The sequence below is a fragment of the Pongo pygmaeus genome, chromosome 9 (assembly GCF_028885625.2).
Source record: "Pongo pygmaeus isolate AG05252 chromosome 9, NHGRI_mPonPyg2-v2.0_pri, whole genome shotgun sequence".
Classification (NCBI taxonomy): Eukaryota; Metazoa; Chordata; class Mammalia; order Primates; family Hominidae; genus Pongo; species Pongo pygmaeus.
The window spans coordinates 19,386,962-19,411,083 of record NC_072382.2 but is presented as its reverse complement, the minus strand read 5'-3'; the positions used below and the strand labels follow the sequence as shown (position 1 = coordinate 19,411,083).

The window sequence follows — 24,122 nt, the reverse complement described above, 5'->3', positions numbered from 1 at the left end:
CATTAGTCACTCATGAAAACATCAGGATACACAGTAGGTGAGGATACAAATTTTGTGAAACTTTTCTTTTGATTATATATGTGTATGTAGGTCAAAATGTCTTTCTTACTGTCACTGAAAGCCACAGGTTTAGAGAGCTGGGAGGACAGGGGCTCTCCCAGTCCCTAATTGCATGAAATGCCTCATATTAATCATAGTAGAGCTAAAATGAAAAAAAAAGAAACACACACCTCAGTATCAACAGTACCACAGAGAAACTCACATTGTTAATTAAAGTATATAATGTAAATATGGTATTGAAAGTATAAAAATTAAAGGCTTATGAAAAACTCAAGAAGGGTCAAAAGGCTATACAAGCAAGTAGTATACAGATCGTTTCCTTAAAAGATAAATTTTAATATATAGAATAAAATCCAAGATGATTTTATTATTTTTCACTTTCCCAAAACTTGTGAGCATGAATGCTTCTGAATCTGACCAATGAAGTTTACATTTTGGTCCAATACATTATGAGACTAACTTGTATGATCAAGTCCAGCTTGATTATCATAAATCATAGAAGTTAACAATTTACTCTGAGAATCTGTTGCTAATATAGATGATGGATTTCCAATTTTTTCTTAGCTAAGAATTTACTCAACTTTAGCTCAGAACCAGATTCAAAATATCTTCTTTAATTAGCTGGTCATCATTTTAGGCTTAATCTAGGCAAATTATTTAATACTTGATTGAAAATCATACAAAACTTCCAAAATAAATAAAAGAGTACACAAAATTATTAGCTTTTGTGTACAATACAGAAAATACATGTCAGTTCTAGACCAAAATAATTGCATTAAAATACAAAAGGTGATAGGGAAGAATTAAAAGATTTGCAGTGACTGCTTTTGGTGGTCAGCTACAAGCCAACAACCCTCAGCTATTTTGGAAAGTGAAGGTGGGTCTTAATTTGCAGATAATGAATGTCTTCGGTAGTTTAAAAAAATATAAACTCTAAAAAAGCTTGTGAATCATATACAAGAGCAGCTATTTGAGACCAAGGTTGAACACCAGAAATTGTGTTAGCACCACCAGCAAGCACAGGGTCCTCTGACTCTTCCACCCTCCTATCTTGTGCAGAATGCAGACTTGAATGTTGTACACATCATTTACAGTTACAAAAATCGGCCTTGAGTACAGGGTTCCTGTAGGGTAGTCTTAAGCCCTAAGAGGCACCAAGCGGTTACAAAGGCTAGGTGACAATCCGGATCACAAGGTCCGACGATATAATAAATCCCGTGTTGCCTTATCAACTTTTTGCTGGTAGTCCTCCAATTTGTCAAGTATTTTCTGGGACAGCTATAAGAGAAAAGAAGGAAAACATTACATAACAGCTCAACAATGGAAAAATATTGAAGTTATTAATAACTTTGACTTCACCAAGTAGATTCCACCTTATAAAGATGTTAGCCACTCTGCTTCATAAAATCACCATTTGTTATAGGAGTCTCCTCTGTGACTCTACTGATAAAACTAGGCCTCTCTGTTACATACAACATTTCAGTCTCATTTTCTGAATGAATTTTCTAAGTATGGAAATCGTACCAGTATTTCTAATAAAAGGATCACTAACTCTTTTCTCAGAACCAGAGATGCTGCATCTGATATAACTAGTTATTAGCTGCCAAGTGAAATATAGAACTAATATTTTAGATAGGCTCAGGAGGCACTCTATCTCACTGGTAAACAAAATAAGCCATCACTATAATGACTCAAGGAAACACTATTGTTTTTTATGTTAAGGCAAGCAGAGCAAACATATGACTCCTGAGAAATGTTGTTGTATATGCCAACTTCCCTCAGGACAGTGATAATTTATCACACTGTATTTCTTTCTTTTTCAGGGTGGGGGAATGGAGTCTCACTCTGCCGTCTAGGATGGAGTGCAGTGGTGCGATCTTGGCTCACTGGAACCTCTGCCTCCCGGGTTCAAGCAATTCTCCTGCCTCAGCCTCCCGAGTAGCTGGGATTACAGGCACCCGCCACCATGCCTGGCTAGTTTTTGTATATTTAGTAGAGACGGGGTTTCACCATGTTGGCAAAGCTGGTCTCGAACTCCTGACCTCTCAGGTGATCTGCCCGTCTCAGCCTTCCAAAGTGCTGGGATTATAGGCGTGAGCCACTGCGCCCGGCCTGTCATGCTGTATTTCAAGTACCTGTTTACCTTGTAGGGTCTGCCCTACCAAACTAAAAGCTTTAAAGGACGGACCGACTGCTTGCCATTTGTCTCTGTATAATTAACACTTACACAGTTCCTCATTATGTTTTCTTGATCCCGTTGCTTAGATCCTCTGCCGTATCTATAAAGGGACTGGGCAGTTTGTTAAGGGCCAAAAATAGGCTTTTGTCCTCCCTTTCTAATCCCGGAGAACTGAAGATTAAGCTGTAAGGTGTAACTGCTAGTGCAGGGGCTTACAGAAGACGTCCATGAAAGGGCTGACTTACTGCGATGTTGTGACTGTTGGCACTGTTCTCTCCCAGAGCTTGGAGAAGCTGATCAATAGAGGAGTATGGAAGCCACACCATTGGGGCTGTTGCGGACAGTGGAAACTAAAAGGAAAATGTTTATTTGAAAACAGTCTGCAAAGTGTACCATTTCTTCTGGGTAGTTGCTTTCATAGGACTCTGTAGAATAAAATACCCTTTTTTTTTTTGAGACGGTCTTGTTCTGTCGCCCAGGCTGAGTGCAGTGGCACAATCTCAGCTCACTGCAACCTCCGCCTCCTGGGCTCAAGCGATTCTTGTGCCTCAGCCTCCTGAGTAGCTAGACTACAGATGTGCACCACCATGCCTAGCTAATTTTTTTATGTTTATTTTTAGTAGAGATGGGGTTTCACCATGTTGCCCAGGCTGGTCTTGAACTCCTGGCCTCAAGTGATCCACCTGCCGTGGCCTCCGAAAGTGAGCCACTGTGCCCGGCCAAATAAAATGCATTTTTTTCCCCCACCACAAGAAACTGTGTGTATACATGTGCATGCACATAATGGGAACCCTCTTTTCTCCAATTGGGAAACTTGTCATTTTTTTGGTTAAATTAAATATATTTAAAAATTCAGGTCAGCTGGGCCTGTAATTCCAACGTTTTGGGAGGCTGAGGCGGGCGGATCACAAGGTCAGGAGTTCGAGACCAGCCTGGCCAATATGGTGAAACCCCGTCTCTACTAAAAATACAAAAATCAGCCAGGTGTGGTGGCACACATGTAGTCCCCAGCTACTTGGGAGGCTGAGGCTGAAGAATTGCTTGAACCCGGGAGGCGGAGGTTACAGTGAGCCGAGATCGTGCCACTGCACTCAAGCCTGGGCGACAGAGCGAGACTCCGTCTTGGAAAAAATAAAAAAATAAAAAAATATTTCATGTCAACTTTCTGTTTTTTTCAGACAGGGTCTCACTCTGTCACTCAGGCTGGAGTGTAGTGGCATGATCATAGCTCACTGTACCCTCAACCTCCAGGGCTCATGTGATCCTCCCACCTCAGCTTCCCACATAGCTGGGACTACAGGCACGCACCACCATGACCAGCCAATTTTTTTCTATTTTTTGTAGATAAAGGTTCTCACTATGTTGCCAAGGCTGGTCTTGAACCTCTGGGTTTAAATGATCCTCCCACCTTGACCTCCGAAAGTGCTAGGATTACAGGTGTGGGCTAGTGCACCTGGCTGATTTCATGAGGGTTGAAGCTGTAGTTAACTACAACTATTTAGACCTGGCTCTTCTATTATATTTACCATCTGTATGAGCCTGTGATAACCTCTGAGCCTGTTCCCTCATGGGTTAAAAAATAGAAAATTAAAACATTTCTTCATAAGGCTGCTATAAGGATTAAATAAGAAAATGCTTGTAGAGACTTAACACAGTCCCGGCACACACACAATACCATTTTGTTTACCTCTCTCCACTGAATCCTAACTAATGCCATATTATTTTGATAGAGAAAGATGAAATTCCTATTTCATAAACAGGAGACTAGAGATTCCTAGAGTGTCAATATTTAGTTGTATAACTACAGATAGTAAAGGTTAAATACACTAATATATCGTTCAATTTACTCTCAGATTCTCACCTTACATAGCATGATAATAAAAAGAAATGCCTAGGCCGGACATGGTGGCTCACATGGGTAATCCCAGCACTTTGGGAGGCCGAGGGGGGTGGATCACTTGAGGTTAGGAGTTCCGGGACCAGCCTGGCCAACATGGTGAAGCCCCATCTCTACTAAAAATATTAAAAAATTAGCTGGATGTGGTGGCAGGTGCCTGTAATCCCAGCTACTCAGGAGGCTGAAGCAGGAGAATCACTTGAACCCGGGAGACGGAGGCTGCAGTGAGGAAGTAAGCGGAGGCTGTATCACTGCACTCCAGCTTGGGCCACAGAGCAAGACTCGGTCAAAAAAAAAAACAAAAAACAAAAAACAAAAAAAAAAACAACAAAAAAACCATACATACATATATATATATATATGCGCCTATACAGATAGATGTTCCTCAACTTATGGTGGGTTTGTTTTCCAATAAACCCACTATCAGTTGAAAATATCATAGGTTGAAAATACATATAATACACCTAACCTAATGAACAACACGGCTTAGCCTAGCCTACTTAACCATGCTCAGGACACTTAACCTATAAAGTTGGGCAAAATCATCTAACAGAAAGCCTACTTTATAATACACTGTTGAATATCTTGTGTAACTTATTGAATACTGCACTGCAAGTGAAAAACTCAACAGTTGTATGAGCATTTTATTTATTTATTATTTATTTATTTATTTTTGAGATGGAGTCTCGCTCTGTTGCCCAGGCTGGAGTGCAATGGCATGATCTCGGCTCACTGCAACCTCTGCCTCCCAGGTTCAAGCAATTGTCCTGCCTCAGCCTCCCAAGTAGCTGGGATTACAGGTGCATGCCACTGCATCTGGCTAATTTTTGTATTTTTAGTAGAGACGGGGCTTCACCATGTTGGCCAAGCTGGTTTCGAACTCCTGACCTCAGGTGATCTGTCCGCCTCGGCCTCCCAAAGTGCTGGGATTATAGGCATGAGTCACTGTGCCTGGCCATGAGTATTTTAAAGTATGATTTCTCATAAATGTTCATCACTTTCAAACCATTGTAAAGTTGAAAAATTGTAAGTCAAACCATTGTAAATTGGGGACCATTTGTATATGCCTACCTCAATTCCGAAGTATTGATGTCCTTTTCCCAATACAGCATCCACATATTCTGACACCAAATCCACAGCTTCTTCTAAAAGGTCATAGTTTAAGTATAAACGAAGCAATTCAGCAGCGTCAACCTTCTGTGAAAAGTCAGTGATTAAGAATATGTACCTGTTTCCCTCCTACTTGAGTACTGACCAAAGAATGTTGAGTGGCTGATTCCCTAACATTTGTATTTCTCAATATAATTAAATCAGTGCCTTGGTTTACTCATCTGTATCTTAGGATAAGAGCTGATAACAAATCTGGGGAGTTAGGGGGAAAAAAAAAAGTTAAATCCCTAAGAGCTGTTACCTCTAGGCAGTTTGGGAGGCCCTTATCTGTTAAATAGCCTTCTTCCCCTGTTTTATGACCTAAGACATATTTTAACTTCTCTCCACTTCAGTTTCCACAGTTGTAAAGTCAACAAACTTTTCCTGAATACTAAAGTGACAATATATTCACATAATACGAAATATATGAATGACAAATGCAAAAGAAGTTCAAAGAATCACCAGCTTTAAATCTGAAGTCTCTATTTGGAAGAGCTCTATTAATTAAGTATGCTTTCTATATTCCGATTTGATCACAATCTTACCTTTACCATCTTACCTGCCTTCCCTACTTTCCTATTTATTTATTTTTTTGAGACAGAGTCTTGCTCTGTCGCCCAGGCTTGGGGGCAGTGGTGCAACCTCAGATCACTGTAACCTCCGCCTCTGGAGTAGCTGAGATTACAGGCACGCACCATCACATCCAGATAATTTTTGTATTTTTAGTGGAGATGGGGTTTCACCATGTTGGCCAGGCTGGTCTTGAATTCCTGACCTCAGGTGATCTGCCTGCCTTGGCCTCCCAAACTGCTGGGTTTACAGGCATGAGTCACCGTGCCCGGCCTCCTTTCTACCTTTAAAAAGAAAAAAAAAACAAAAAGAAAAAAAAAAAAAACTTTCCTGATTTTAACCTTTAGATTTTCTCTTTCCTTATCCTACTAAAGGTGGGTCAGATGCAGAAGTTCTCAAACTTTAGCATGCATCAAAATCAAATTAGGAGCTTCTTAAAATATAGATTTCTGGCTCCTAGCCTGAGATAATCTGATTCTGTAAGTCTAGGATGAGGAATCTGTATTTTGAAGAAGACTGCCATCTGAATAATTCTGATGCAGACAGTCTAAGAACCCATTTTTGATTTTTAATAGGTGAAACTGGGAGTGGAGAAGGAACCAATCGGAAACTGGTTGTGCTCAATTAGTTGTAAACACTACGGCACTCAGACCAGCCATACTGTTATATTATTTGAAAAGTACTCCACCGACTCCTGTGAGTTTTTTGAGGTATGAAGAGTAAATCCTGTGTCATGCATATGCTCATTGTTCTAAATATAAACTCATTGTTCAGTGAATATAATAGTAGTCATTAACCTAATTCCTAATCTATGAAACTTCAAATCTAAATACACAGTAGTACTGTGGAAGTGAATTTGAATTGTTCTTATGGTTTTAGCTATGATGAAAAGCTTCCCAAAGTACGTAAGTCAATATGTTCCCATAAGTTATCACCCCATCTTTTTCTTTTTCTTTATATATTTTTAAATTTGAATAGAGATGGGGTCTCCCTATGTTGCCCAAGCTGGTCTCAAACTCCTGGGCTCAAGCCATCCTCCCCTGTTGGCCTACCAATGTGTGGGCATGACAGGTATGAGCCACTGCAATCAGTCCATATTTTTAATCATCTCATGAAGTTATCCAGAATCATAAAGAGTGGGTTCTTACTCTGTACAAGTTATAATCTGCTTACCTTGTAACTGTTTATAAGCCAATTAGGCAGAGGCACTCCATGAGACAAGAGCTTGTTGATTACACAGTGGTGATACAAGTTATTCTGGACTTTGTACCTCTCCAGGTAAGTGGATAATAGTCGCCATGCTTCATCTGTAGCACTTGAAAAAAACAAAAATGACTAATGAGTTTCAGATTCTTAATAGCTATTTAGAGTACCATTCAAAGCATGTATTTACAAGGAAAACTTTTTTTTGAGACAGGGTCTTGCTCTGTCACCCAGGCTGGAGTGGAGTGGTGTGATCTCAGCTCACTGCAGCCTCAGCCCCAGATTCTCCCATTTCAGCTTCCTAAATAGCTGGGAATACAGGCATGCACCACTATGCCCGGCTAATTTTGTTTATGTTTTGTAGAGACAAGGACTTGCTATGTTGTCCACGCTGGTATTAAACTCCAGAGCTAAAGTGATCCTCCGACCTTGTCCTCCCTAAGTGTTGGGATTACAGGCAGGAGTCACCATGCCCAGCCTTACAAGGAAAACTTTAGAAATTAACAACTGAATCAATAATATAGCTAAATGGGAACAAATATTATTTGGGCTAATGTGACTTAGGGGGATAGTACTAGAAACTAGATGTCTTGGGTTCGTATATTCCTCTCCCAGTAATGTATTTAGTATTTAGTAAACAAACGTATTTAGTAAACGAACGTTATTTGTTTGGCTATTAATACATAATTCATTTAACTCCTTTGTTTCTGCATTTCTAAAACAAGAAACTGGTTCAGAACACTGGTTCTCAAACCTGATCAAGCATTAGAATCATGCAGAAGTTCTAACTTAGAAGACTAGGGTGATTTCTCATAATCTGTATTTTAATAAGTTATTCTGATGTGCTAATTTAGGGGTTGAAAACTAATGTCAGAGAACTTCCAAATTCTAAAGTGCTATCACTCTAAAGTGCTAAGCTGTATAATACCAAGTGCAATCGCAGTTCAGAAAGGGAAGTTTACTGAGGGTTAGGAATGTTAGAGAAGGTTTCTGAAGAAGCTGAAGTACATTTACGTGGACACAAAGTGGGTGCACTGGGGAAGTATATGAACAGAAGAGATCTGAAGAAGGTATAGTGGATGATGGGGGCTGATGGGTGACAGACTGCTGAACAGCAGCTGGAGACAAGCTATAAGAGGACACTGTGACGAAACCATGCAGTGACTGCTCAATGGAAGAAATGGGGGAAAAAAGGAGGATAACACTCTGAAACAAGTAAATACAGATTGTTGCCTGTAAGAGTACCCTTTCCTGATATGAAACAGTAAGTCTTTGAGGAGGGGGATATGGAGAAGGAGACATTTCATAGGCAAAGACATCCTAGTTTGGACAATAAACGACATGATGTCACCTTAATTATAAACTTTCCAGCCCCTATAAAAACTTAGCCAAAAAGAAAGAAAACAGTGAAATGATCTATATAGGACAATTTAGTCAGAGAAAGACAGTTACAGCTTTTAGAAAGGCAAAACCACCCAGGGCTGAACACCAGGGCTGTACCTAGACTCCTTAGTAGTGATGACAGATGAGAGCTGATTGGCTGCTAGCCAGGCCCAGGCTTCTGCTTGTGCTGCCTCTCCTCCAAATTGCAATTTGATGCATCTGGAATGAAAATGGTTCCACACTTGAAAACCGAACGCTGAAACATACCACTTTAATTTGATACTAAAACTGGAGAGATAGATGACAACTTCATCTCTAGTCTTTTGCTGAATTCACTACTGGAATATTGGATCATCTCTTCCTCAAGTTACGCAACTGGATACCTACAAGGACATGAGTAAGCATTAAGAGACAATTTACTTCCAAGATAAAACTAATGATGAAAAATTCTTTCTTCTTTTTTTTTTTTTTTGAGATGGAGTCTTGCTCTGTCACCCAGGCTGCAGTGCAGTGGCGCAATCTCGGCTCACTGCAACCTCCACCTCCCAGGTTCAAGTGATTCTCCTGCCTCAGCCTCCCGAGTACCTGGGACTACAGGCCCATGCCACCATGCCTGGCTAATTTTTTGTATATTTAGTAGAGACGGGGTTTCACTGTGTTAGCCAGGATGGTCTTGATCTCCTGACCTCATGATCCGCCCGCCTAGGTCTCCCAAAGTGCTGGGATAACAGGCATGAGCCACCGCACCTGGCCTCTTTTTTTTTTTTTAATTAAGATGGAGTCTCGCTCTGTTGCCCAGGCTGGAGTGCAGTGGCGCAACCTCAACTCACTGTAACCTCCGTCTCCCAGGCTCAAGCGATTCTCCTGCCTTAGCCTCCCGAGTAGCTGGGATTACAGGCACACGCCACCTCTCCTGGCTAACTTTTGTATTTTTAGTAGAGATGGGGTTTCGTCATGTTGGCCGGGCAGGTCTCAAACTCCTGACCTCAAGTGATCTGCCCACCTTGGCCTCCCAACGTGATGGCATTACAGGCGTGAGCCACCGCACCCGGCTGAAAAATTCTGAAAGTTCAAAATTATTTCTAATTCACAAACTTCTTTTTTTTTTTTTTTTTTGGAAACAGAGTCTTGCTTTGTTGCCCAGGCTCGAGTGCAGAGGCGTGATCTCAGCTCACTGCAACCTGCAACCTCCACCTCCCAAGTTCAAGCGATTCTTGTGCCTCAGCCTCCTGAGAGGCTGAAATTACTGTTGTGTGCCACACCTGGCTAATTTTTGTATTTTTAGTAGAGACAGGGTTTCACCATGTTGGCCAGGCTGGTCCCAAGTGATCCACCCGCCACAGCCTCCCAAAGTATTTATTAGTAGGATTACAGATGTGAGCCACCGTGCCTGGCCAAGAAATTCTTCTTCTTTTTTTTGAGACAGAGTCTCGCTCTGTCGCCCAGGCTGGAGTGCGGTGGCGCGATCTCGGCTCATTGCAAGCTCCGTCTCCCAGGTTCACGCCCTTCTCCTGCCTCAGCCTTCCGAGTAGCTGGGACTACAGGCGCCCGCCACCATGTCCGGCTAATTTTTTTTGTATTATTTTTAGTAGAGATGGGGTTTCACTGTGTTAGCCAGGATGGTCTCAATCTCCTGGCCTGGTGATCCGCCCGCCTCGGCCTCCCAAAGTGCTGGGATTAGAGACGTGAGCCACCGCACTCAGCCTGAAATTCTTTTTAAGAATGCTTGGATGGATTAAACAAAACACTTCTTCAAACCATAAATGGTATATGGGCTACTTGGCTTATGACGACTGTTTCACACTGAGCAAGAGGATAATATATTTGCATTAGAAAAGACTATAAAAAGATAATTTTATACATACTTGAAGGCAAGCCCTTCAAAGACTGGCGTTAAGGGAAGCTTAAAAGTCTGACAGAGTGATATGGCAGTGTCAAAGAGGCCCGCCTGAACCAAGAGAGTGACCATTTCCTCTGCTGATGAACTTCCTGTGAAAATGGAAAAAGATTATTTCGTGTAGCCAAGGTATACACAAATGAAACCAAAGATTTTGCTTTGTTGATGAGTATCTCTGAGTAATAACCCATGCTTTATACCCATCTACCATGCTACATACACTGCCTGGACCTAAAATGTGCTCTTGGTGCTGACAAGTCAGAGGCTTTAACTCTTGAATTCCTACCAGCAACTGCAACCGCTGATGGATCATGCTGAGCCAAAGTGAGGCGGATGCGAGCCAAGGAACACTCTTTCTCCAGATCTTCCAGTTCCAGGATTTCAATCTGTCGATTTGCTATACATCAAAGAAAAATATTTTGAACTCCCAAAATACAAAGAAGTATCCATTAGATTAACGCAACCTGTCAGTTTCCACTGAACATTAAGTAACATTCAATCTAATTTCCAAATGCATGAAGGAAGGAGAAAACAGGGAACTAAATAAATGCTAACTTAAACAAATTATGCAATATCCCATGTCAAATCAAAGTATTTTAACAACTGCAGTTGAGGAGGTGCTTACAAGGTAGTACATGTAATTTCATTTAACTCTTTAAACTTTTTTTTTTTTTAAGGAAACAAATCTCGATCTGTCACCCAGGCTGGAGTGCAGTGGCATGATCTCGGCTCACTGCAACCTCCGCCTCTTGGGTTCATGTGATTCTCTGCTTCAGCCTTCCGAGTAGCTGGGATTACAGGTGTGCACCACCATGCCCAGCTAATTTTTGTATTTTTAGTAGACACGGGGTTTCACCATGTTGGCCAGGCTGTTCTTAAACTCCTGACCTCAGGTGATCCAGCCACCTCAGCCTCCCAACGTGCTGGGATTACAGGCATGAGCCACTGTGCCCGGCCTAAAAAATATTTTTTCTACAGGGTCTTGCTATGTTGCCCAGGCTGGTCTTGAACTCCTGAGCTCAAACGACCCTCCTGCCTTGGCCTCCCAAAATGCTGGGATTACAAGGCATGAGCCACTGCACCTGGCCTCATTTAACTATTATAATTGTGAAATACTGTCTGTCATCTCTATCAATAAGAAAGAAATATGACCAAACTGTGAGAGGCAGAATTAAAACCAGGTGTGTCCAAATCTAGAGCCTCGGCTCTTTATGGAAGGATGTCATGCCTCTGTGGTAATAGCAAAGAACCTGATAAAAAAAAGGTTGGAACTAAGTTGATTTAAATACAACATACAAGAAAAAAAACCACACTCTTATTTAAGCATTTTCATTTCTCTTACTGTTGTACAACATTTTCGAAGTGCTACCAGACAACCTTTAGCAGATTAGAATGCTGAAAATAAACTAAAAAGGAACTTTACAATATTTTTACAGCAATGTAATTATTATATATAATATATAGTATATAACAATGTTACTACTATGTATAGTATATAACAATGTAACTGTATATGTTACAATATAGCTACTGTCTAAATTACATGTATAGTTGACCCTTCAACAATGCAGGGGTTAGGGATGCTGACTCCTGAGCAGTTGAAACTCTGCATATAACATTTCATTACCCAAAAACTTAGCTACTAATAGCCTACTACTGACCAGAAGCCTTACTGACAACCTAAACAGTCGATTCACACATATTTTGTATTTTCTATAACTTTTTTTTTTTTTTTTGAGACGGAGTTTTGCCCTTATTGCCCAGACTGGAGTGCAATGGCGCGATCTCAGCTCAATGCAACCTCTCCCTCCCGGGTACAAGTGATTCTTCTGCCTCAGCCTCCCAAGTAGCTAGGATTACAGGAATGCGCCACCACGCCCAGCTAATTTTTTTATTTTTAGTAGAGACAGGGTTTCTCCATGTTGGTCAGGTTGGTCTCAAACTCCCAACCTCAGGTGATCCGTGCTGGGATTACAGGCGTGAGCCACTGTGCCTGGCCTATATACTGTACTCTTGGCTGTGGTTGTTTTGAGACGGAGTCTTGCTCTTGTTGCCCAGGCTGGAGTGCAGTGGCGCGATCTCAGCCCACTGCAACCTCAGCCTCCCGACTTCAAGCAATTCTCCTGCCTCAGCTGCCTGAGTAGCTGGGATTACAGGCACCTGCCACCACACCCAGCTAATTTTTTGTAGTTTTAAAGAGACGGGGTTTCATCATGTTGGCCAGGTTGGTCTTGAACTCCTGACCTCAGGTGATCCACCCGCCTCGGCCTCCCGAAGTGCAGGGATTACAGGCATGAGCCACCGCACCCGGCCTATACTGTACTCTTAAAAGAAAATGTTATTAAGAAAATCATAGGGAAGGCAGGCACAGTGGCTCATCCCTGTAGTCCCAGCACTGTGGGAGTCTGAGGTAGGAGGATTGCTTGAGTCCAGGAGTTTGAGGCTGCAGTGAGCCATGATTGTGTCACTGCATTGCAGACTAGGCAACGGAGTGAGACCCTGTTTCAAAAACAAAAACAAACAGGTTTAGGCAAGTGTCCTTTCCCCTCAGTGATTTTCCTTAATGGTGTCTGGGAACTCTTCTGCTGCTCCTTGGTCAGCAGAAGCTGCTTCTCCTGTATCTTGACATTTTAAAAGCCGTATCTCTTTCTTCAATTGTCAAACCATCCTTTGCTGGCATTAAATTCTCCAGCTTTAGATCTTTTACCTTCCTTTTGCTTTAAGTTGTTGTGTAATAACTTTTTTTTTGCAAATCATGTTAGAGTCTATAGATATGCCTTTTTTATAGCAATACTGTACCCACATAAAAGCTGGACTTTCAGTATGAGATAAAAATGTATTTTGCAAAAAGCACAAGGTTTTTGTACCTACTGGCGAAGCTGAAGCAACAGCTTCACAAATTTTCTCTTCTTTTTTTTACAATGTTCCTTACACTGGATTCATTTTTCTTGAAATGGCAGGCAACCTCAGCTGCCGGCCTCAATCTACAGTAGATATCAAGCAGTTCAACTCTTTCTTGTCATGTTATGACTTTTTTCTGCTCTTTGGGAGCACTTTCAGCGTCACTAGTGACACTTCGTATGGGTCCCACTAAACATTATTTTTTTTGAGGCAGAGTCTTACTCTGTTGCCCAGGCTGGAGTGCAGTGGCACAATCTGTGCTCACGGCAACCTCCGCTTCCTGGATTCAAGCAATTCTCCTGTCTCAGCCTCCTGAGTAGCCGGAATTACAGGTGAGGGCCACTACTGCCCAGCTAATTTTTGTATTTTTAGTAGAGATGGGGTTTCGCCACGTTGACCAGGCTGGTCTTGAACACCTGACCTCAGGTGATCCACCTGCCTCGGCCTCCCAAGGTGCTAGGATTACAGGTGTGAGCCACCACACCCGGCTTCCTTAACTTTTTCAATATTTCTAGGCTATGTGGTTCAACTGGGAGTTTTTTCAAATTGTGACAATCTCCAGAAAAAGAATCCAATATACTTATTGAAAACAAAAATCTGTGTATAATAGATGCCTGCAGTTAAAACTTGTGTTTTACAAGGGCAACTGTTACTACTATAACATTTATATATTACTATTATATGTAGCTTATTTAACTACATATTTCTATCATAATACAACTAACAATAACAATATTACTACTGTCTAGCAAAGAACCAGTGTGAGACTCCTGACTCACTGGGGGCAGCTGTGCATTCTCCATCATGATTCCTCTTAGGGGATGCTCCAGGACGATCATACTGATAAAACAAAACAAGCAATTTAACTGTGAAAATCAGTATTTTATTTTGATATCATTAACTGTGATTCAGAGCTTTTATGCTTAAATTTTCTCAATGGAAATTATTTTTGTTTCGACCAGCAGAGCTCTTCTTACAGAGGTACTGTAACTATGAGACAAAGAAAGTTCTTTGCCAAGTTGTTAACTTAACCATAACATATTACTGAGTCCAAGGACAGGGATTTGATCTCCATGTAAATCAACTAATTTTTCTTGGTTCCAGAGTTATATATATAACAGAAACAGCTGCATGTATCTGACCCATCAGTATGATAGGAAAAACTCAAAGTGTGTGTCCTTTAAAACAGTAACTGTAGTCTGCATTAACAAACACAATAGAAATAAAAGCAGCTACCATTTACTGAGCACATTTTGTGGGCCAGGCACTGTTACTGTTCTAAGCAATCGACTTGAATTATCTCATTAATACCCAAACAATCCTATAAAGTAGATATTATCCACATTTTATGCCGGAGAACGACAAAAGATTAAGTAACTTGTCTGAATTGGGTCAGGTCTAACTCCAAAACCACTCTGCAATATTTCTTCCTACAATAATTCTGAACTTGAGAACTAAAGGGGTAGTAATATACAACAACTGAATTGTAAACATAGATTTTCTTCACAAATATCTCAGTAGAAATTGTAAATCAAAAGAAGCAAAATGACGTAATAGTTTTGAAAGGACCAAAACAAGTAGATTTAATGACCCCAAAATTCCAGGATGAAATGTTTTCATACCACTGCACCAGACACTGGCTGCACAATCCACGCATACTCTGGACGAATAAGTCGTAAACAATTGAGAGCAGCCAGATAACAGTTGCCTTGTTTCTCAAGTCCCCGGAGAGTTCGAACTTCTCTGCCAAGCCGCATTCCATACTCAAACATCACTGTGCCAGCTATGAGGAGATAATAAATTAGACTTTAGAACTTCCAAATTTTTTTTCTTTTTTTGGAGACAGAGTCTTGCTCTGTCGCCCAGGCTGGAGTGCAATGGCTTGATCTCAGCTCACTGCAACCTCCACCTCCCTGGTTCAAGCGATTCTCCTGCCTCAGCCTCCTGAGTAGCTGGGATTATAGGCATACGACCACCACGCCTGGCTAATTTTTGTATTTTTGGTAGAGAGTTTAGTAGCGAGTTTCACCATGTTGGTCTCGAATTTGTGGCCTCGTGATCCGCCCACCACAGCCTCCCAAAGTGCTGGGATTACAGGTGTGAGCCACCACGCCCGGCCTTCCAAAATTTGTTTCTCTAGAGATACGCAGAGAGAATGCTATCCCTAATCAAATGTTAAAATTTAAAAAATTGGGTTTGATGTAACCCCTGCCCCCACCCCCCAAAATCACATGTTGGTGAGGATGTGGAGAAACTGGAACCCTTTTGTACTGTTGCTGGGAATGTCAAATGGTGCAGCTGCTATGGAAAACAGTATGGCAGTTCCTCAAAAAATTGAAAGCGAAATTATCATGTCATCCAGTAATTCCACTTTTGGGTATATACCCCAAAGAATGGAAAGAGGGGTCTCAAAGAGATATTTCTACACCCATGTTCATAGCAGCATTATCCACAATAGCCAAAGGTGAAAGCAATCCAAGTGTCCATTGATGGATGAACAAAATTTGACATATAAATACAACAGAAAATCATTTAATTATCTTTAAGACATCTTTTTTTTTTTCTTTTGAGACGGAGTTTTGTTCTTGTTGCCAAAGGTGGCATGCAATGGTGCAGTCTCAGCTCATTGCAACCTCTGCTTCCTGGGTTCAAGCGATTCTCCTGCCTCAGCCCCACAAGTAGCCAGGTTACAGGCGCCCACCACCACACCTGGCTAATTTTTAAAGACATTTTTAAAGAAGAAAATACTGATGCCACTACAAGGATGAACCCTGAAGACATTATGCTAGGTGAAATAAGACAGTCACAAAAAGACACATACTATATGATTCAAGTAGACAAATTCATAGAGATGGGTGGTAAAATGGTGGTTGCCAGGGAATCGGTGTTGGGAGGAACAAGTAGTTGTTTAATGGGTATATAGCTTCAGTTTTGCAAGATGAAAAGTGTTCTGGAGATTGGTTACACAATATTGTGAATGCACTTAACACTCCTGAACTGTACACTTAAAAATGGTTAAGATAGCGGGCGTGGTGGCTCATGCCTGTGATCCCAGCACTCTGGGAAGCCAAGATGGGCGGATCATGAGGTCAGGAGATCGAGACCATCCTGGCCAACAGGGTGAAACCCCATCTCTACTAAAAATACAAAAAAATAGCCAGGCATGGTGGCAGCCTCGGGAGGCTGAGGCAGGAGAATGGCGTGAACCCGGGAGGCGGAGTTTGCAGTGAGCTGAGATTGCGCCACTGCACTCCAGCCTGGGCGACAGAGCGAGACTCCGTCTCAAAAACAAAAACAAAAATAAAAGAACATAGATTATCAGTTGGGTACAGTGGCTCACGCCTGTAATCCCAACACTTTGGGAGGCAGAGGTAGACAGATCACCCGAGTCCAGAAATTTAAGACCAGCCTGACCAACATGGTGAAACGTCTTCTCTACTAAAAATACAAAAATTAGGGGCTGGGTGTGGTGACTCATGCCTGTAATCCCAGCACTTTGGGAGGCTGAAGCAGGTGGATCATTTGAGGTCAGGAGTTCAAGACCAGCCTGACCAACACATGGTGAAACCCTCTCTCTACTAAAAATGCAAAAAAAATTGTCGGGCGTGGTGGTACATGCCTGCAGTCCCAGCTACTCAGGAGTCTGAGGCAGGAGAATCGCTTGAACCTGGGAAGGCGGAGGTTGCAGTGAGCCGAGATTATGCCACTGAACTCCAGCCTAGGTGACACAGCGGGACTCTGTCTCGAAAACAAACAAACAAAACAAACAAAAAACAAAACAAAACAAAACAAAAACTAGCTGGGCATGGTGGTAGGCGCCTGTAATCCCAGCTACTCGAGAGGCTGAGGCAGGAGAATTGCTTGAACCTGGAAGTGGAGGTGTGAGCCGAGATCGAGACACTGCACTCCAGGCTGATTGACAGTGAGACTGTCTCAAAAAAAAAAAAAGAAAAGAAAAAGAACATAGATTCTCATTTTTATAATACTTTAGTTGCACATGTTCAATAAGATACTGAAAAGTCCATTGTTCTGGGACAGCATGGGACTCCAGAAATTAAAATATCATTAAAAATTCTTTTAGTTTTCAAATAAAGCTATTTTTCATTTCAACAAATATTTTTGAACACCTGCAATATGTAAGGCACTTTCAGAAGAACAGCCTTGCTCTAGAAAAACCTGAACATTAATCTTGCTAAACTGGTACTAAGCAGGTTGATATAATGTTGTTGTGAAAGCAGATACTGAGAGATCTTTAATAATTTATATTTCCCTTCCTATATGATTCAAGAAAATAAAGAAGATGCAAATATGTTTTACTATTAGGAATCTTAAGAACCTGCCTATGAATAAACTCCATCTATTTTTTTCCAACGAAAATCAGCAAGAAACCAAAGAAAATTCTAAGTAAAAATGGTACAAAAATGTTAGACATTCCACAGTGATTATATTGTAAAATATAATCTTAAAACAATCTCACATTCCGTTCATTTTAGCTGTTCTGATAAATAATTCATTGATAATATAAGTCCAAATTAAGATACATTCTACAAAAATGACTGACCTTTATGCTTCAAAAATATCAATGTCATCAAAGGCAAAGTGAGGCTCCAGATTAAAGGAGCCTAAAGCCATCGCACAACTAAATGCAGTGTGTATTCTAGATCCAGGGTGAGGGCAGTATGGGAGGGATGCGCTATAAAACACATTATTGGCCAGGTGCAGTGGCTCACGGCTGTAATTCCAGCACTTTGGGAAATGGAGGCGGGTGGATCACCTGAGGTCAGGAGTTCAAGACCAGCCTGACCAACATGGTGAAACCCCGTCTCTACTAAAAATATAAAAAAATTAGCCGGGCGTGGTGGTAGGCAACTGTAATCCCAGCTACTCGGGAGGCTAAGGCAGGAGAATAATTTGAACCTGGGAGGTGGAGGTTGCAGCGAGCAGGCACGGTGCCACTGCACTCTACCCTGGGCAATGGAGTGAGACTTCATCTCAAAAAAAAAAAAAGGAGCAGCTGTGGAAGCCCAGACACCAGGAAAGTGAGATCTTCGACACAGAAAAAGAGAAATACGAGATTACAGAGCAGAGCAGGATCAATCAGAAAGCTGTGGACTCACAAATTTTACCAAAAATCAAAGCTATTCCTTAGCTCCAGGGCTACCTGCGATCTGTGTTTGCCCTGACAAATGGAATTTATCCTTACAAATTGCTGTTCTAAATGTCTTAAGAAGAACCTAATTAAATAACTGATGACATAAAAAAGATCATGATGTCTTTAACTTCCTCCCAGAAGGACCAGCAAAAACAAACAAGTAAGTAAATAAATAAATGGGTATTGAGAGAGAGAGGAAGGGGGAAGAAATGAAAGGAGGGAAGAGGAGAGAGATAAGAAAATGATGTAAAATATTAACAATTGGGGAATTTAGGTGAAAGGTATATAGGGAGATATTCATTGCATTAATGTTTTAACTTTTCTGTAGACTTGACAAATTTTACATTAAAAAGTTGAATGAAGAAAAAAGAATTCACCAGGATATCATTTGATAACTTCTAAATGTAATATTTTTTTGAGACAGGGTCTCGCTCTATCACCTAGGCTGGAGTGCAGTGACATGATTTTGGCTCACTGCAACCTCCACCTTCTGGGTTCAAGAATAGCTGAGATTACAGGCAACCGCCACCATGCCCGGCTATTTTTTGTATTTTCAGTAGAGAGGGGATTTCACCATGTCGGCCAGGCTGGTCTCGAACTCCTGACATTAAGCGATCCACCTGCCTTGGCCTCCTCAAGTACTGGGATTACAGGTGTGGGCCACCGCGCCCAGCCCTAAATGTAAATTTTAGTCCCCTCTTTAAGGATTTTGCATTTAATTGAGGGGATGTGGGACAATCTAACTACAGCTAATGTAGAATATCATCTATTATACTCATAACCTAAGCACATTTAAGCAGTCAGAATTTTGCTCTAAGAACTAAAATGTGGAAAGGGAGAAGGCTAATGGTGAAATAGCACAGGAACTCAAAATCAGTCTCAAAAATTCATGCTGTCTCTAGTGAAAAAGCTAATTTCCTTTATTTATTTATTTATGAGATGGAGTTTTGCTTTTCGCCCAGGATGGAGTGAAGTGGCATGATCTTGGCTCACTGTAATCTCCGCCCCCCACCCCACCCTGTTCAAGCAATTCTTCTGCCTCAGCCTCCTGAGTAGCTGGGATTACAGGTGCCCGCCACCACATATGGCTAATTTTTGTATTTTTAGTAGAGAAGGGGTTTGGCCATGTTGGCCAGGCTGGTCTTGAACTCCTGACCTCAGGTGATCCACCTGCCTTGGCCTCCCAAAGTGCTAGGATTACAGGTGTGAGCCACTGCGCTAATTTCCTTTATAACTGGACAGAAGATGCACACAGAATGCCATTTCAGTGGCAACGCCTTGAGAAAGTTCTAGAATGGAAGTAAGGGCATATCTTCAAGGTAATCTTCACAAGGTTTAAGCTAATCTTGTACTTAAACACATATTAAAAATTACCTAAGTCCAACACACAATATTTTGATAAAACATGATTAAACTAATAAGGCTGTCTGCAAGAAACTGTCTGGTTACATTGCTCACCCTTGCGGTAATTGTGGCGATAGATGTGAAAGGCATACAGAAGTTCGTAGTAATTGTGAGTCATAAGGTCCACGGCTCTAGCACGTGACTCAATTATTCCCACAACCTAGAGAAGGGGAAACAATCAGATAACTAAGTCAGTAGCAATCATGGCAACCACCATACTTGTTGAAAGCCATCACTGGATAACTAAAATTACCTCATTATGCAGATTCACATAGGGAAACTCTACAAGATCCTGTAGCTGTGAGCGTTCACAAAGAACTACCACCAACTGCCGTAAACAATCTAATTGCCTAGAAGGAAAGAAAGGAATATGAGGGCAAACTATCTTAGTAGGTTAAACAGAGTTGGTAAATTGTCTTCTCTAAAAAAGACCATGAAATTACCTGCTGGAATCAGGAATTTGGGTTAAGGCTTCATATGCTTGGCTATTGTGACCCAAATCCAAATGATGTTTGAAAATGCATGTCCTTAGAGTAGCCTAAATATCAAATGTAGATCAAATATCACAAAGAGCAATAGAAATGAACATACCACACCCACAACAAACCTTAAAGAAAACAACCAAATTGCAGCCAATTCTTACCTGACTTTTCCAGTCATCACCTGCTTCAGTTATGGCTGATGTAGCCAACTGAATAACCAGTTCAGGCAAACCAATGACATCTAGTAATCGTAAAACCTAACGGGAAATAGAAGAAATTTCTGTTAAAATTAATATTGTAATGTATTTCAAACTAAATTATGGTTTAAAATTATTGAGAAAGGTAAGCAGTCCGGCATGGTGGCTCACACCTCCAATCCCAGTACTCTGGGAGGCTGAGGCAGCAGGATTGCTCAAGGCCAGCCTGGGCAATATGGCAAGACCCCCATTTCTACAAAAAAATTTTAAAAAATTAGCTGCGTGTGGTGGCATGCACCTGTAGTTTTAGCGACTTGGGAGGCTGAGGTGGAAAGACTGCTTGAACCCAGGAGTTCAAGGTTGCAGTGAACTTTAATCCTGCCACTGCATTTCAGCCTGGGTGGTACAGCACGACCCTGTCTCTATCCTCAGTGCCTAGTATACAGTAGTCTCTCCGTAAATACTTGTTGAGGCTGGGTCTGGTGGCTCACACCTGTCATTCTGACCAACATGGCAAGACCCCATCTCTATTAACAAAAAAAAAAAAAAAAAAAAAAAAAAAGCAAGCTTGTTGAATGAAAGAATAAATACGATTTCACTACTAACTGTTCAAGTCACAGATGAATGTAAAGAATAGTAAATAAATTAACACCATAGTTTTATAAAAACCCTAAAGATAATTTATTAAATGACTGACATAATCCTTTTTTTTTTGAGACAGGGTCTCTATCAATCAGGCTGGAGCACAATGGTGTGATCTTGGCTCACTGCAACCCCCACCTCCTGGGTTCAAGTGATTCTCCTGCCTCGGCCTCCTGTGTAGCTGGGATTATAGGCATGCCCCACCACGTCCAGCTAATTTTTGTGTTTTTAGTAGAGATGGGGTTTCACCATGGTGGTTAGATTGGTTTTGATCCCCTGACCTCAGGTGATCTGCCTGCCTCAGCTTCCCAAAGTGCTAAGGTTACAGGTGTGAGCCACTGTGCCCGGCCTGACAAACATTTTTGATTGTCCACCCTGTCAACGTCTGCCCACTCCCCTAACCATGCACATTTCCCTATCTCATATACGTGAAATTCTCTAATACATATGTATGATGCATCCAAAATACACGTTTATAAAGGATGAAGATAAAATAAAAAGTTTTAAAATTATTTTTATTAACTTTTTGAGACCGGGTCCTGCTCTGTTGCCCAGGCTGGAGTGCAGTGGCGTGATCATAGCTCAGTGTAGCCTCGACCTCCTGGGCTCAAGTGATCATCCCATCTCAGCCACCTGAGCAGCTGGGACCACAGGCATGCACCACCACGCCCAGCTAATTTTTTAATTTTTTGTAGAGATGGGGTCTTCCTATGTTGTCTGGGCTAATCTCAAACTCCTAGGCTCCAGCGATCCTCCTGCCTTAGCCTCTCAAAGTGTTGGGATTACAGGCGTGAGCCACTGCACCCACTATAATGGACCTGGAAAATTCTTATCTTCTAGTGACATCATAGCCACCGCATGTATTGCTCACATGTTTTTGGTGATGCTGGTGTAAACAAACCTACTGTGCTGCCAGTCATATAAAAAGTATAGCATGGCCAGGCACTGTGGCTCATGCCTATAATCCCAGCACTTTGGGAGGCCGAGGCAGGTGGATCACTAGAGGCCAGGAGTTCGAGACCAGCCTGGCCAACATGGTGAAACCCTGTCCCTACCAAAAATACAAAAATTAGTGGGGTGTGGTGGCGCACACCTGTAATCCCAGCTACCTGGGACACGGAGGCAGGAGAATCGCTTCAACCTGGGAGACAGAGGTTGCAGAGAGCCCAGATCACACTACTGCACTGGGCAACAGACTCGGTCTCAAAAAAAAAGGAAAAAAAAAAAGTATAGTATATACGATTATATAAAGCACATAATCCTTTTTTTTTAATTTTGAGACAGGTCTCACTCTGTCACCCAGGCTGGACTGGAATTCAAAAGAATTGTCATTAGTAGTAAAGTAGAGGGTTGTTTTTTTTTTTTTTTTTCTTTGAGGTGGAGTCTTGTTTTGTCATCCAGGCTGGAGTGCAGTGGCACGATCTCGGCTCACTGCAACCTCCACCGCCTCCTGGGTTCAAGTGATTCTCCTGCCTCAGGCTCCTGAGTAGCTGGGATTACAGGTGCACACCACCACGCCCGGCTAATTTTTGTATTTTTAGTAGAGATGGGGTTTCACCATGTTGGTCAGGCTGAGTCTCGAACTCCTGACCTCGTGATCTGCCCACCTCACCCTCCCAAAGTGCTGGGATTACAGGTGTGAGCCACCGCGTCCGGCCAAGGGTTAAGAGCTACAAATCTACTTCAGTGTAAATTCATTTATCTAATAAGCAATTAACAAAACAGTGAAGACTGCTTTTGTGGCATTTACTTTCTGGTGGGAAATCCAGATAAATTCCAGTCTAAAATATAAAATCAAGTATGGTGAAATGTTATACAATCTGGAAGTGTGTACAACAGGATGAATAAAAAAGCTTTTCTGCACAGGCCAGGCAGAGGGCACTATCTGAGGAAGTGACAGATAAGCAGAGACCTGAGTGGAATGAGGGTGTGAGGAAGGGCATTTCAGGCTGACAGAACAGCAGGCAGAAAGGCCCTAAGAGAATAGAGCATGCACTTGACTTGAATGAGACAGTAAGAAGGTCACCATTGTTACAATGGAGTGACAAGAGGAAAGAGGGGCAGGAAACAGGTCAAGAGGACCCTCAAGTCCAAATTATAAACTAAGGCTAAATACAGCATTACTAGTCAATTCCCAGAAATATCAGCAAGACTAATAAAGTGCAAATTAAGTAATAAAATTCTAACGGCAACTGGGCTAATACAATACCATGATGAAAATTTCATTTCAGTTAAAAATATTTATCACATTTCACCATTTAACCCTAATTATAGATCCTGGGAAAAAATTTTAACTTAAAATATGTTTCTTTAATTTCTTTTTGTTTTTTTTGGAGACGGAGTCTCGCTCTGTCACCCAGGCTAGAGTGCAGTGGCATGATCTTGGCTCACTACAACCTCCACCTCAAGGTTCAAGTGATTCTCCTGCCTCAGCCTCCCAAGTAGGAGGGATTACAGGCACCCGCCACCATGCCAGTCTAATTTTTGTATTTTTAGTAGACGCAGGGTTTTGGCATGTTGGCCAGGCTGGTCTCAAACTCCTGACCTCAGGTGATCTGCCTGCCTTGGCCTCCCAAAGTGCTGGGATTACAGTCATGAGCCACCGTGCCCGGCCATGTTTCTTTAATTTCTCTAGGCAAATTCTTTTTTTTTAAATTTGGAAGTTCAGGGAGCAACTAAATTTTTGTAGTATTTTTCTCCAAAAATAGCAAAGCAATGTATTTCAGATGTGTTTTTACACAGGGTGGTATAAGGCCAAACCAAGACATGATGTACCTTGTCATAATACTGCAGCCTGGGGGAAGACACGATCTCCCCATCCTCTGAGCGAATCAAGCGATCCAAGAATTCCTCTTTGCCTACTTCAGATGCTGCCTGACAAAAACATTCCAGAGCCTGGAGAAATAAAATATAAAATGACTTGTAACAGATCATTCAAATTCTAGGTGCTATAAATCAGGGGTTCACATGCAAGGGAAAGCCAAAAAAGAGACAAGATTACTTAAC

At 41.6% G+C, this 24,122-nt stretch overlaps 1 protein-coding gene across 2 annotated transcripts in view; it reads right to left on the bottom strand.

The window, feature by feature from the left end:
• Positions 1-237: 237 nt before the first annotated feature.
• NUP160 (nucleoporin 160) overlaps positions 238-24,122 on the bottom strand; it is a 73,539-nt gene continuing 49,654 nt past the window's right edge. For both annotated transcript variants that reach the window (XM_054439526.2, XM_054439527.2), the window contains 14 exons: positions 23,892-24,011; positions 20,439-20,534; positions 20,239-20,333; positions 20,049-20,145; positions 19,850-19,955; positions 14,862-15,022; positions 14,019-14,079; positions 10,625-10,735; positions 10,307-10,430; positions 8,559-8,660; positions 7,029-7,170; positions 5,208-5,333; positions 2,485-2,589; positions 238-1,338 (listed from right to left, as the gene is read on the bottom strand). In XM_054439526.2, coding sequence (XP_054295501.1) covers positions 1,249-1,338; positions 2,485-2,589; positions 5,208-5,333; positions 7,029-7,170; positions 8,559-8,660; positions 10,307-10,430; positions 10,625-10,735; positions 14,019-14,079; positions 14,862-15,022; positions 19,850-19,955; positions 20,049-20,145; positions 20,239-20,333; positions 20,439-20,534; positions 23,892-24,011 — 1,536 coding nt within the window. In that variant the 3' untranslated portion in view covers positions 238-1,248. The remainder of the gene's footprint in view (positions 1,339-2,484; positions 2,590-5,207; positions 5,334-7,028; positions 7,171-8,558; positions 8,661-10,306; positions 10,431-10,624; positions 10,736-14,018; positions 14,080-14,861; positions 15,023-19,849; positions 19,956-20,048; positions 20,146-20,238; positions 20,334-20,438; positions 20,535-23,891; positions 24,012-24,122) is intronic.